Genomic DNA, 12,115 nt, shown 5'->3' with positions numbered 1-12,115 from the left:
TAGCTAAGAGCAGGATTTACAAGCACGGAAGAGCAGTCTTAAGTCGGACAGACTGGTGTGCGCCATGTTCGATTGCCCAACCCGAGTTTTCTCAGGTTTACCCCCCGCGGGTTGAATGCCCACTCACTAGAATTCTCGTATTTTCTTGTTTTTTTTTATTAGCGATCTGAAATCATATTTCATCAACCAAGTCTACCGTGCTCAGATGTGAAAAAAGCGCCCCCTATCGTCTCCCAGATGGTAATTCACCCTTTTGGATTGAACTCAATGAAAATGAATGAGAAAAAAAATCCCTGACTCCACATTTTACTTCTCACTCACGCAGCCGGGGTTGATCAGCTCCACTAGTGAGCCTCAGAGCAGCGGGGATTATGTGTTTTACAGTATACACGGTGAATCAATAAAAATATCGATTTTTTTCGAATGGCAATCCGGAATTGGAATAATCCATTTGGATACCATCTGATCTCAGGTAAGGAATCTATGTTACCAGTATTAGGATAATCAGACTCGTTTTCACAGAGATATAAGCTTTTATGTGATTATGTGATATTGCTGTTTCACTGTGCGAGCGGTCAGGAAATAGGAGAATCGATTTTCAACTCGCGGCACGAGCGTGCATGCGCACACATATACTATCGATAATCTAGCGTTTATTTGAAAACGATTCATAAATAGGCCGAACAATGACAACGTTCTAGAATATTCCAGTAAAAGGCGATTATCATGGAATGTGTTATATTTTCCGTGAAAACGAGTGATTTTCAAAATGCTAGAAAACGGAAATGAAGCGATAAAAAAACAATCTGCTATGACAATGTTGACTGGAAAATTAGTCTTTGATAAGCGACCGGCAGATTAGACACATAGCCATAATTTAAAACATAGATTAGGCAATATTAACGTTAACATTGAAGTGGCCCTGGGCATTCAAGGAGGTAAAAAGGAATTAACCTTGGGCAATCAAAGTGTTAAGGACTTTATTTGGGACGAATCATGGTGATTGCGTTCACGTCGATTCTGCAGACTTATAATAATAATATTTGTATGATAAAAAAATTCGGTTTTACATTTACAGTCATAATAATAATAATAATAATAATAATAAATTATATTTGTACCGCACTTTACATTTGTGAAAATCTCAAAGTGCTACAGGAGATAAAGATAAAAAGTTAAATGAATAAAAACAATTAAAATAAATAGAACAACCAATGAAATGGAAGACCATAAAAATAAAATAATAATAATAATAATAAAAATGAATAGAAGTCAAATTAAAAGTAAAAGAATAATTCAGGCAAATGGCCCAAATAAAACGCACAATTACTCAGTAGTATTTATATATTTTATACCCAGTTTAATTACCTGTGCATTGTATGTTACTATTGCACTTTACTGTTACATTTGTACTCTGGTTAGATGCCAAACTTATTCTCGTTGTATACTATACTAGAGACACAACACCCTCACAATACCACTTCGAGGCCAAACGACAAACAATACAGACACAACACCCTCATAACACCACTTAGAGACCAAGAGACAAACAATACAGACACAACACCATTTAGAGACCAAGAGACAAACAATACAGACACAACACCACTTGGAGACCAAAAGACAAACATTAGAGACGTACATAACGTAAGCTTTCGAATGATGTGTCATACGCTGAAATCTGAGAATGTTTGAAGAAGATGTGCTAATTGTGCTCATTTAAATCTTGTAAAACTGTTCTTTTCCTAACTGCTTTAAGCTGAGAAAAGTGCTGTATGATGACATTTGAATATAATCGAATTGTGATTTGCGAAGTCGCTTCCGTGCTACCTGTTGAATACGGGGGCCAGCATAGCAGAGATGCAATGTTGAGCCTCTCGCTTTCGTTTTGCACACGACCCTCGCCTTATAAGGATCTGACGGGCGTGTCTGTATGCAAATTCAGGTGTATGAGAATGCACTTCCAGTTTATGAATGAGTGACGTACTTCATTCAAGAAGTTCGCAGCTGCGATCATTTTGGCAACTTAAGAGAACCTCTCCATGCGTTGATGAATCTGGGGGTAACTGTCGTAGGTTTTCTCTTACGAACTTCCAACAAGGTTATTTAAGATTAAACGTACGACAATGTTGCTGAATGAGGTCCATTGAGAACAAATTCTCATTTACAATAACAACCTGGGCCACATGAACCTAACAATCACTAACAGGTGCAGACATTGTTTAAAAGACACATCATTTTGGAAGTGTGTGTGTGTGTGTGTGTGTGTGTGTGTGTGTGTGTGTGTGTGTGTGTGTGTGTGTGTGTGTGTGTGTGTGTGTGTGTGTGTGTGTGTGTGTGTGTGTGTGTGTGTAAGATATCATAGTATGTGCATTATTGCAAAGCCAAAAGGCTTACATTCAAAGATCTCATACATGGACAATAGACATAATCACTACACCAGACAGGTAACACAAGGTCACATGGTCGTCCCTGTACCTCATCAAAGTCAACCAACGAACTAGATTCTTGTACCAGATCTCCTCTCTGGTAAACAAGAATACCCTGAAGACTCTGGCAGGACCACTCATTCAAGGGTATGTCGTGGAATATATTATCATGTCCTTATAGATCTGTGTTGAGACATCATGTTATACAGCGTGACTTTCAGTGTGACCAGCTTGACTGGTTAATGTGTGTATGTCTCTTTAAGAAGACTCCGACATCTCCCCAGCCATAACTTCTTTGTTGTTGCTCCCAGTGACTGAGAACCATGTTTGTTTACCTTCATCATCATATCTGATATTATGTTGTGTCTGACAACTGTGTATTTAACATATGTCTGAACAGCGCTCTGGGTCAGTCTATGGCCAGACGCTAATGTGTTAACATATTGTCTGTGACTATAAACTGTCCTTTCATTTGTGGCCACGGTGAAATAAACTTTCTTATTATTATTAATAATGACTCAGAATGATTTGTAAACGGCTCATCGTTTAGTCCTTTAATATTTCCCATTACAGGTACTACGACTATGCTTGCACCTCATGGTACCAAAGCACCTCAAAGGCACTAAAATAAAATTACAAACATCACAAAACAAACTGGTCAGACTACTGCTTGACCTTACTCCTAGAACCCACCTCACCCCTGCCCACTTTGACAACCTAGGATGGCTTAGAGTAGACGACAGAGTACAGCAACTTGCAATGGGCCTGGTCTACAAGATACACTACACGACCAAGGTACCCATGTACATGTCAAAATACTTCCCAAAGGTCAGTGAATACCACGATCACAACACCAGAGGGAGCTCCACAAATCATGTTAAACCCAGATTTAAGCACAAACAAGGGACTAAACACGTTTTGCAATTATGCCACATCAATGTGGAACGCCCTACCCACAGCTGTAAAGGAATGTGAATCACTACCCACTTTCAAAACCACTCTCAAAGAGCACCTACGGGAGACTGCAATTCGAAACTGGACCCTGTAAATGTCCTAACGCAACCCCCTCCAATGTACAGTTACCCACCCCAGTAAGTTACAGTGGGTAACTTATGGAACACATAATTCTCTTCAATAAAGTAAACCTTTGGGGTTTCATGCTAAATATTATGTTTTTATGTATTATGCAGTCACTACCGAAACACTGGGGGCGGGATCCACAAAGAATGGATTGTACGGTGCTAATTGCACCCTTACTTACAATTCATTATGAATTGAAAATGGAGGACCCTGATGTAAACAAGACGAAAGTCTTTCTCTGGTCTGCATCCCCTTAACACTTTGAGCGCCACGCCGGGTTTTCCTTTTTACCCGCTGAATGCCACCATCGGCGCCAATGTTAACGTTAATATCGCCTAATCTATGTTTTAAATTATGGCTATGTGTCTAATCTGCCTATCGCATTATCAAAGACTATTTTCCAGTCAGTGCTGTCAAGGCAGATTGTTTTTTTATCGCGTCGTTTCCGTTTCAGAGCATTTAGAAAAGCACCAGTTTTCAGATAAAAAACAGCCCATTCTGGAGCATTCTATGAAAATCGTCTTTTACTGGAATATTCCACAACGTTGATATTCGTCGGCCTTTTTATGAATCGTTTTCAAATAAACGCTAGATGATCAATATTATACGTGCACGCAAGCACATTCGGGCCACGCACGGATAATCGCCCCGTTGATTTCCTCTCAGACTTTTACAGTGAAACCTAAAGAGGACATTTCACAAAACAGCTTATAACTTCATCAAACTTACTCTGATTATCCTAACACTGATAACATAGAGTCCTTACCTGACATCAGATGGTATCCAACTGGTATATTCCAATTCCTGATCACCATTCGAAAAAATCGATAAGTGTATGGATCCAACGCGATACAGTAGAACTCCATGATCCGCGGGGCTCAGAGGATCTAGAATGAACTGTGGTAACCCCGGCTGCATCAGTGGACTGGAAAATGTGGAGTACCGGATTTTTTTCCCCATTCATTTTCATTGAGTCCATTCCAAAATCCCTTATGTCATCTGGGAGACGACAGGGGGCGCTTTTTTCCACAATGATCGCCGGCGCCGCTCGGCTATACTCGGGTAGGCTCGGGTGATGCAATATGATTTCAGATCGCTAAAAAAAAAAATAATAATTCCGAGAAATCTCGTGAGTGGCTTTCAACCACCTATAAATAAACCTGAGTATTCTCGTGTGTGGCACGGAAAGTGTTAACAATTGTGTGTATTGAGCCGTAGGCCTACTGTATTGTACCCATTCTGCAATCTGTTAATAAAATGTTCAATCAATCAAGTGTTCTGTAAAAATGTCATCAATCATTAACTCTGAAATCAATATGATCAGTGTTATGCATTTTACAGAGAAAGATTGCATTTAGATTTTGTGGAACTTTTTTTTATTGGTTTAATTGTGAAAACCTTCAAGAAAAAATATCAAAAATACTGTTTAGAGAAGGGAAGGAAACACAATCTTAACAGGTTAATACCTTTTTACTATAGTGTATTACTATGTTTCAGTAGTGACAATGTACGGTACGCTCACTAGATGTACTTTAGATATGGTACAATATATATTCTGACAAAGTTTTGGGAATAAAACATACAACATTTCAAAATATTTCCAACCTGACTTTCAACCAATTCGGTAGAATGGCCAGAATATAATGTGACAGCCAATGGGGATCCAAATAAACAAACAAATAACAAATAGTATGCCAAAAAGACATTCAAGACAACTATGGGTAGACATCCACTGCTACAATGTCATTAAATCACACATCACAAATCACATATACCTGACTCTATAGACCTTTTCTAACGTAAAGGTGCTATAGATAATATTTCAGTAGCCTAGTCATAAAAACATTTTAAATAAAAAAAAACTCTTATAAAAGTGCAGAATAAAAGTATTGCTTTCCCCCAAAACAATATTGATTAATGAATTCATCATTTAAAAGATTTTGGCGGGTCCAAAGTGAATGTTGTTGTTTACATGCATGCATGTATCCCCTCCCTACTTCCCATTTCCCCACTTGGAATGCACCTGATTGGATGAAAGACATGCCGGTGCTCTAGTGCGACATCTAGAGACGGAATGTTATCTATAGCACCTTTAACATAAACATTCTAAATGGGCACACATTCTATTTCCTGTTGCAGTGTTTTCTAAGATGACAGCTGACAGGAAATACACCAGGCCCCGTTCCCCGTACCTGGCTAACTGAGTTAGCCGGATAATTTTCAGCATAGCTTGACTTAAGCCAGACATTTCCATTCCCCGACGTCGGATTTTCTAAATCGCCATGGTAACAGATCAGAAAGTTTGAACCTGGTCGAGGGCAGGGTTAAGTTCAGTTAGCTGGATGAACCATGGCCACGCCCCCGCAAAGAAATGCCAGCTCGCTTCCTGAAATATTTCTCACAGTCTAGATCCCATTATGCCATTCTGAATTATGTTTTTGTGCTTTGTTTGAAATGTAAAATAATAGGTCTACCTAAAATGCTGATAATAAATCATATTCAGCCTATGAATTTACTTTGTCCTATATAATGCACGTCATATTTATACGGATACGGCGCTCGCGACACACACAGTTATTTTAATAACGGACTAAACGGATCATTGCAAATGTGAATGAATGAAACCTATCGGGTGTTTGGCTCTGATTAGTTTAATATTCTTCGCTGTGTATTTGCTTAACGGAGCACCCGGATGCGTTTCATTCAAGCTGAAGCGTCTATGCGTGGATTGTGGATATGAATTATGAGGAATCTGAATCTGTGGAGTATTTAATTGTATCACTGTCACTGTGACAGTGTCACACGTTATTGTGATATTGTAACTGGGATTAAAATATATGAGGAGATGCGCTGTTTGATGGATTTGATGACGTGACGTGACTTGATAAATTGAATGAGCCTTTGACGTTTTTGATGAATGAATTTGAGAAAATGCATTTATCTTTTCAAGCACTGTTATCTGATGATGAACATGAGGTGTCACTGGTATAAACCAAAGGGTAATCAATTCAATGCATGTATGGATTAGGTCCGAAACAGATTAAAACCTGATTAATAGTGTAACTGCAAGCCTCCCTCCAAGCCTCTCTTTGGAAACCATGTATTTATATAGTACATAATATCTAAGCACATACAGTACAGATATCCTCATAATATAATTCGTATCAATTAGATATACTATTTGGGCTTGTTTTTATCCTTATTCTGAAAGAGTTGAACTAATTATTTTCGCTAGCAAGATCTCATTTGATTATTCATTCCATAAGCCTACTGCCAGCAGGCACGTTTAAAGAAATATAATCTGATTGATTGGGGTAATGAGGGACTTAAAATTTGCCTATAGATTATGCATTTAACTTGTCGGCGAGGCAATTGAGCCGTACTGCATTGTACCCATTCTGCAATCTGTTAATAAAGTTTTAAATCAATCAATCAATCAATGCCGTTAGAAGATCAGGATTTCTGCGATCGACACCTGCTGTCTTTTCAGCTGAGGCGGCCGCGCGCAATTATCCTGAGTCTCAAGTCTGGTTCAAATGAACGAGACTGAATCCACCTTCGAGGAACAGGAACATCCCGGATTCAAACATCGGGTTAATTGAATCTGGATAATGGGACTTTTGATCGACTTAGTTGAACCAGGTACGGGGAATAGGGCCCAAGCTGTTGCCCTAGCAACAGATTTCTTCTGAAAAGATCTATAAGAATACATTTCAGACCAGCTTGGTATGTACTGTATTTGAGTCAAAATATTAAATATTATACATACAATATTATACATACATAATACATATTATTATACATGAGGGAAAAAAGGCTCAACTCAATTAACTCATTCAGCACCAGGGGTCGCTGTTTACCTTACCGTTGAAATGCCATCGCCTTTTAACATGGGGATACGTGGTTGTGTTTGCAGACCTAAAGCTATATTATGTATTATAGCTATGGATCTAATAATATAGTCGATTGTCATTGAGTTTCTTCTGGTCAAGATGCAAAAAACAGATATTTTTTCATACATCCCGTTTTATACTGTGGTGAATAGGAGTATTGTTTTAGAGTAATTCTGTGTAATCCCAGGAAACGCAGCTAAACAGCGCTTTAGTGCATTTCACTAGGAATCGTGCCAATCCTCGCTTGGATCAACAATCAATCTGAAATCAACGCTAGATTATCGGTATTATGTTTCATCATGCATGCATGAAAGGGTGGGGGGGGGGGTTTCTATGCTTCGATCGCCACCAACAGAATACGTTACACAGTACATTACAGACACACGCTCCGATCGTGGGTTAGGAATTATCGGATCAACGCAATATTGATACCATATAGTCCTTACCTGGACCAGGATCTGTCCCAAAAAGAATATTCCAATTATCTGATCGCCATTCCAAGTACTGATGTCGATTGAGGTGCCAACATAATCCAGCACTGAACATGATCCGGGGGGGGCCCTACCCTCGTCGATGCATGTGTTATAAGCGCTTGGCTTGCTCGGCTAGTTAGACCCCACCCACATGCTGCAGCTCGGCCCACACACCAAGCCACATTGTTTCAAATGGAGTGCAATAGCGGCCGCAAGGTGGCAGGTGGCGGTATTGGACTTTTGTGATCTCAGACCCATCCCCAGTGATAACACACAGCTGCCTGCATGTTTATGAATGGCAATAGTGAATAAAAGAAATAACGATCCAATAACGTATATATACGTGGTTGCCGTTCAACGATTGGCGGGCTAACACATATTACATCGTTGTTGGCGGCCATTGAGTTAAGGAAATTGTATTTGAATGTATTTAGTGTTTATGTTTATGTTTATTTAGGATCACCATTAGCCATTTCCTTAGAAACAACTATTATTCCTGGGGTCCACACAAAAGACAAAATAAAACACAACCATCACACAATGTAAATTCACAACAATGATCAATCAAAACATTGTATTGGTGTGGTGTGTTGTACTGTAGCCTACCTGTGTGAGACCTGCTGAGTCCCACTCTCACTCTCTGAGTGTCACTGAACTCCTTCTCCTCCTCCTGTCATCACAACAAAACAAATAACACAGGAAATTATGTCACCGCCCTGAATCTATTGTCAGACACAACAAGGTGCTTTCTAGGACAGACAGTAGCAGATTCTGGGGCAGGTAATGCAGGAGGTGTGTGTGTAAATGGAATGGTAAATGGAGTGTGTGTGTGTGTGTGTGTGTGTGTGTGTGTGTGTGTGTGTGTGTGTGTGTGTGTGTGTGTGTGTGTGTGTGTGTGTGTGTGTGTGTGTGTGTGTGTGTGTGTGTGTGTGTGTGTGTGTGTGTGTGTGTGGAGTGTGTGTATACCTGTTGTGGCTAATGTGTGTGTATGGAGTGTGTGTATACCGGTTGTGGCCAGTGTGTGTGTGTGTGTGTGTGTGTGTGTGTGTGTGTGTGTGTGTGTGTGTGTGTGTGTGTGTGTGGAGTGTGTGTATACCTGTTGTGGCTAATGTGTGTGTATGGAGTGTGTGTGTACCTGTTGTGGTCAGTGTGTGTGTATGGAGTGTGTGTGTACCTGCTGTGGCCAGTGTGTGTGTATGGAGTGTGTGTGTACCTGTTGTGGCCAGTGTGTGTGTATGGAGTGTGTGTGTGTACCTGCTGTGGCCAGTGTGTGTGTATGGAGTGTGTGTGTACCTGCTGTGGCCAGTGTGTGTGTGTATGGAGTGTGTGTGTACCTGCTGTGGCCAGTGTGTGTGTGTGTATGAAGTGTGTGTGTACCTGTTGTGGCCAGTGTGTGTGTATGGAGTGTGTGTGTACCTGTTGTGGCCAGTGTGTGTGTATGGAGTGTGTGTGTACCTGCTGTGGCCAGTGTGTGTGTATGGAGTGTGTGTACAGTATACCTGTTGTGGCCAGTGTGTGTGTGTGTGTGTGTGTGTGTGTGTGTACCTGCTGTGGCCAGTGTGTGTGTATGGAGTGTGTGTGTACCTGCTGTGGCCAGTGTGTGTGTGTGTATGGAGTGTGTGTGTACCTGCTGTGGCCAGTGTGTGTGTGTGTATGAAGTGTGTGTGTACCTGTTGTGGCCAGTGTGTGTGTATGGAGTGTGTGTGTACCTGTTGTGGCCAGTGTGTGTGTATGGAGTGTGTGTGTACCTGCTGTGGCCAGTGTGTGTGTATGGAGTGTGTGTACAGTATACCTGTTGTGGCCAGTGTGTGTGTGTGTGTGTGTGTGTGTGTGTGTGTGTGTGTGTGTGTGTGTGTGTGTGTGTGTGTGTGTGTGTGTGTGTGTGTGTGTGTGTGTGTGTATGGAGTGTGTGTGTACCTGCTGTGGCCAGTGTGTGTGTATGGAGTGTGTGTGTACCTGCTGTGGCCAGTGTGTGTGTATGGAGTGTGTGTGTACCTGCTGTGGCCAGTGTGTGTGTATGGAGTGTGTGTGTACCTGTTGTGGCCAGTGTGTGTGTGTGTGTGTGTATGGAGTGTGTGTGTGTACCTGCTGTGGCCAGTGTGTGTGTATGGACTGTGTGTGTGTACATGTTGTGGCCAGTGTGTGTGTGTGTATGGAGTGTGTGTGTACCTGCTGTGGCCAGTGTGTGTGTATGGAGTGTGTGTGTACCTGCTGTGGCCAGTGTGTGTGTGTGGACTGTGTGTGTCGCTCCCCCAGGCTCTGGTGCCGGCGGAGGGGCTTCTTGGCTCCGTCTGCGCCGGCGTCCTGGTGGAGGGTGTGTCTGCTGTAGGCTGGGATCTGCTACAGAGGGAGGAGACACACAGCAGCCTGGGGTGTGACTGGTTTGTACGCAAACGCAGATACACACAACAACCAATAAGATGTGAGGCACCTCATAGCCTGGCGGTGTGGCTCTGTTCACACTGCAAGCCTGAGGCTACGTTCAGACTGCAGACCAAAGTGGCCCGATGTCCTTTCCTTATATCCACTTTGATATCTGGTCCTAAATCGGATACAGATCTGAACAGTCATGTTGGAATTCGTGAAACTTTTCGTAACGTAGATTGACATTCATTACAATTCTGCGCTGGCCGGAATCAGTTGGTGAATACAAACCTGATGCAAACCTGGAAGACAGCTGTGATGGAAGTGGTCACTGGAGGGACAGTGAGGAGTTTACCATATTATTTGGAGTGATACTTCTGTACAAGCAAAACTTAATTTGCGTACAGTATGTGGGTCAGTTCAGGAGCGTGACCAGTTCACACGGAAATCTGATATTGGCCACATTTTATAACATTTAAAATAACAGAAACAAAGAAATCGAATGTGAGCAATACATCAGAATTAAGCACTAAGGCGTGCAGTGTGAACATGGCCTGTTCAATACCGATTTATTGCTCAGATCAAATTTTTTGGTTTGGCTGTTCACTTTATTATTATACTTTATTTAATTTTTTTTGCCAATATCAGATTCCAGTGTGAACTGGTCACGCTCCTGAACTGCTCCTGAACTGAACAATAACGAATATGAAGGTAAACATGGAGGATACTAAAGTCACAGTTTATGGTTTAATGTATAGGTTGATGTGCAGTGGAGGCAGCTAATTCATGAGCAGTTGATAATGAGGAGGAGGAGAAGGAGAAGTTTCTTCTCTCAATATGTTTCACACACAGCCCGGTTATGGTAAATATGGTAAATATGGTAAATGAACTGCATTTATAAAGCACTTTACAACTCATGCCTCAAATTCACCCGGTCACTCACATATTCACCTGGTCACTCACATATTCACCTGGTCACTCACATATTCCCCTGGTCACTCACATATTCACCTGGTCACTCACATATTCACACAGTCACTCACATATTCACCCGGTCACTCACACATTCACCTGGTCACTCACATATTCACCTGGTCACTCACATATTCACCTGGTCACTCACACATTCACCTGGTCACTCACATATTCACCTGGTCACTCACATATTCACACAGTCACTCACATATTCACACAGTCACTCACATATTCACCCGGTCACTCACATATTCACCCGGTCACTCACATATTCACCTGGTCACTCACATATTCACACAGTCACTCACACATTCACCTGGTCACTCACACATTCACCTGGTCACTCACATATTCACACAGTCACTCACATATTCACACAGTCACTCACATATTCACCTGGTCACTCACATATTCACCTGGTCACTCACATATTCACCTGGTCACTCACATATTCACCTGGTCACTCACATATTCACCTGGTCACTCACACATTCACCCGGTCACTCACATATTCACCTGGTCACTCACACATTCACCTGGTCACTCACATATTCACCTGGTCACTCACATATTCACCTGGTCACTCACCTGGTCACTCACATATTCACCTGGTCACTCACATATTCACCCAGTCACTCACACATTCACCTGGTCACTCACATATTCACACACCGACGGTGGAGGCAACCTCACTCAAGAACACTTCGACGCGCTGCCTGGAAGGAGCCAGAATTGAACCGGGAACCTTCTGATTACCAGACGACCACTCCTGATCCACTGTCGCCCCCGATATGCCCCCTCAAGTTTTGCTTGTACAGAAGTTCCACCCCAAATACTTATAAGGTAAACACCTCCCTGTCCCTCCACTGACCACCTCCATCACAGCTGTCTTCCATGTTTG

The 12,115-nt window shown here is 41.8% G+C and overlaps 1 protein-coding gene across 1 annotated transcript in view; it reads right to left on the bottom strand.

The window, feature by feature from the left end:
- Positions 1-12,115, bottom strand: part of LOC311243014 (sodium/hydrogen exchanger 2-like) — a gene marked incomplete at its 3' end in the record, with an annotated part of 76,818 nt that overhangs the window by 693 nt on the left and 64,010 nt on the right. The window contains exons 11-12 of the mRNA XM_084332076.1: positions 10,084-10,215; positions 8,482-8,545 (exon numbers count right to left, since the gene is read on the bottom strand). Coding sequence (XP_084188202.1) covers positions 8,482-8,545; positions 10,084-10,215 — 196 coding nt within the window. The remainder of the gene's footprint in view (positions 1-8,481; positions 8,546-10,083; positions 10,216-12,115) is intronic.

This window comes from Notolepis coatsorum (assembly GCF_963971535.1).
Source record: "Notolepis coatsorum genome assembly, chromosome: 16".
NCBI lineage: Eukaryota > Metazoa > Chordata > Actinopteri > Aulopiformes > Paralepididae > Notolepis > Notolepis coatsorum.
This window is presented reverse-complemented; position numbering and strand designations above follow the sequence as displayed.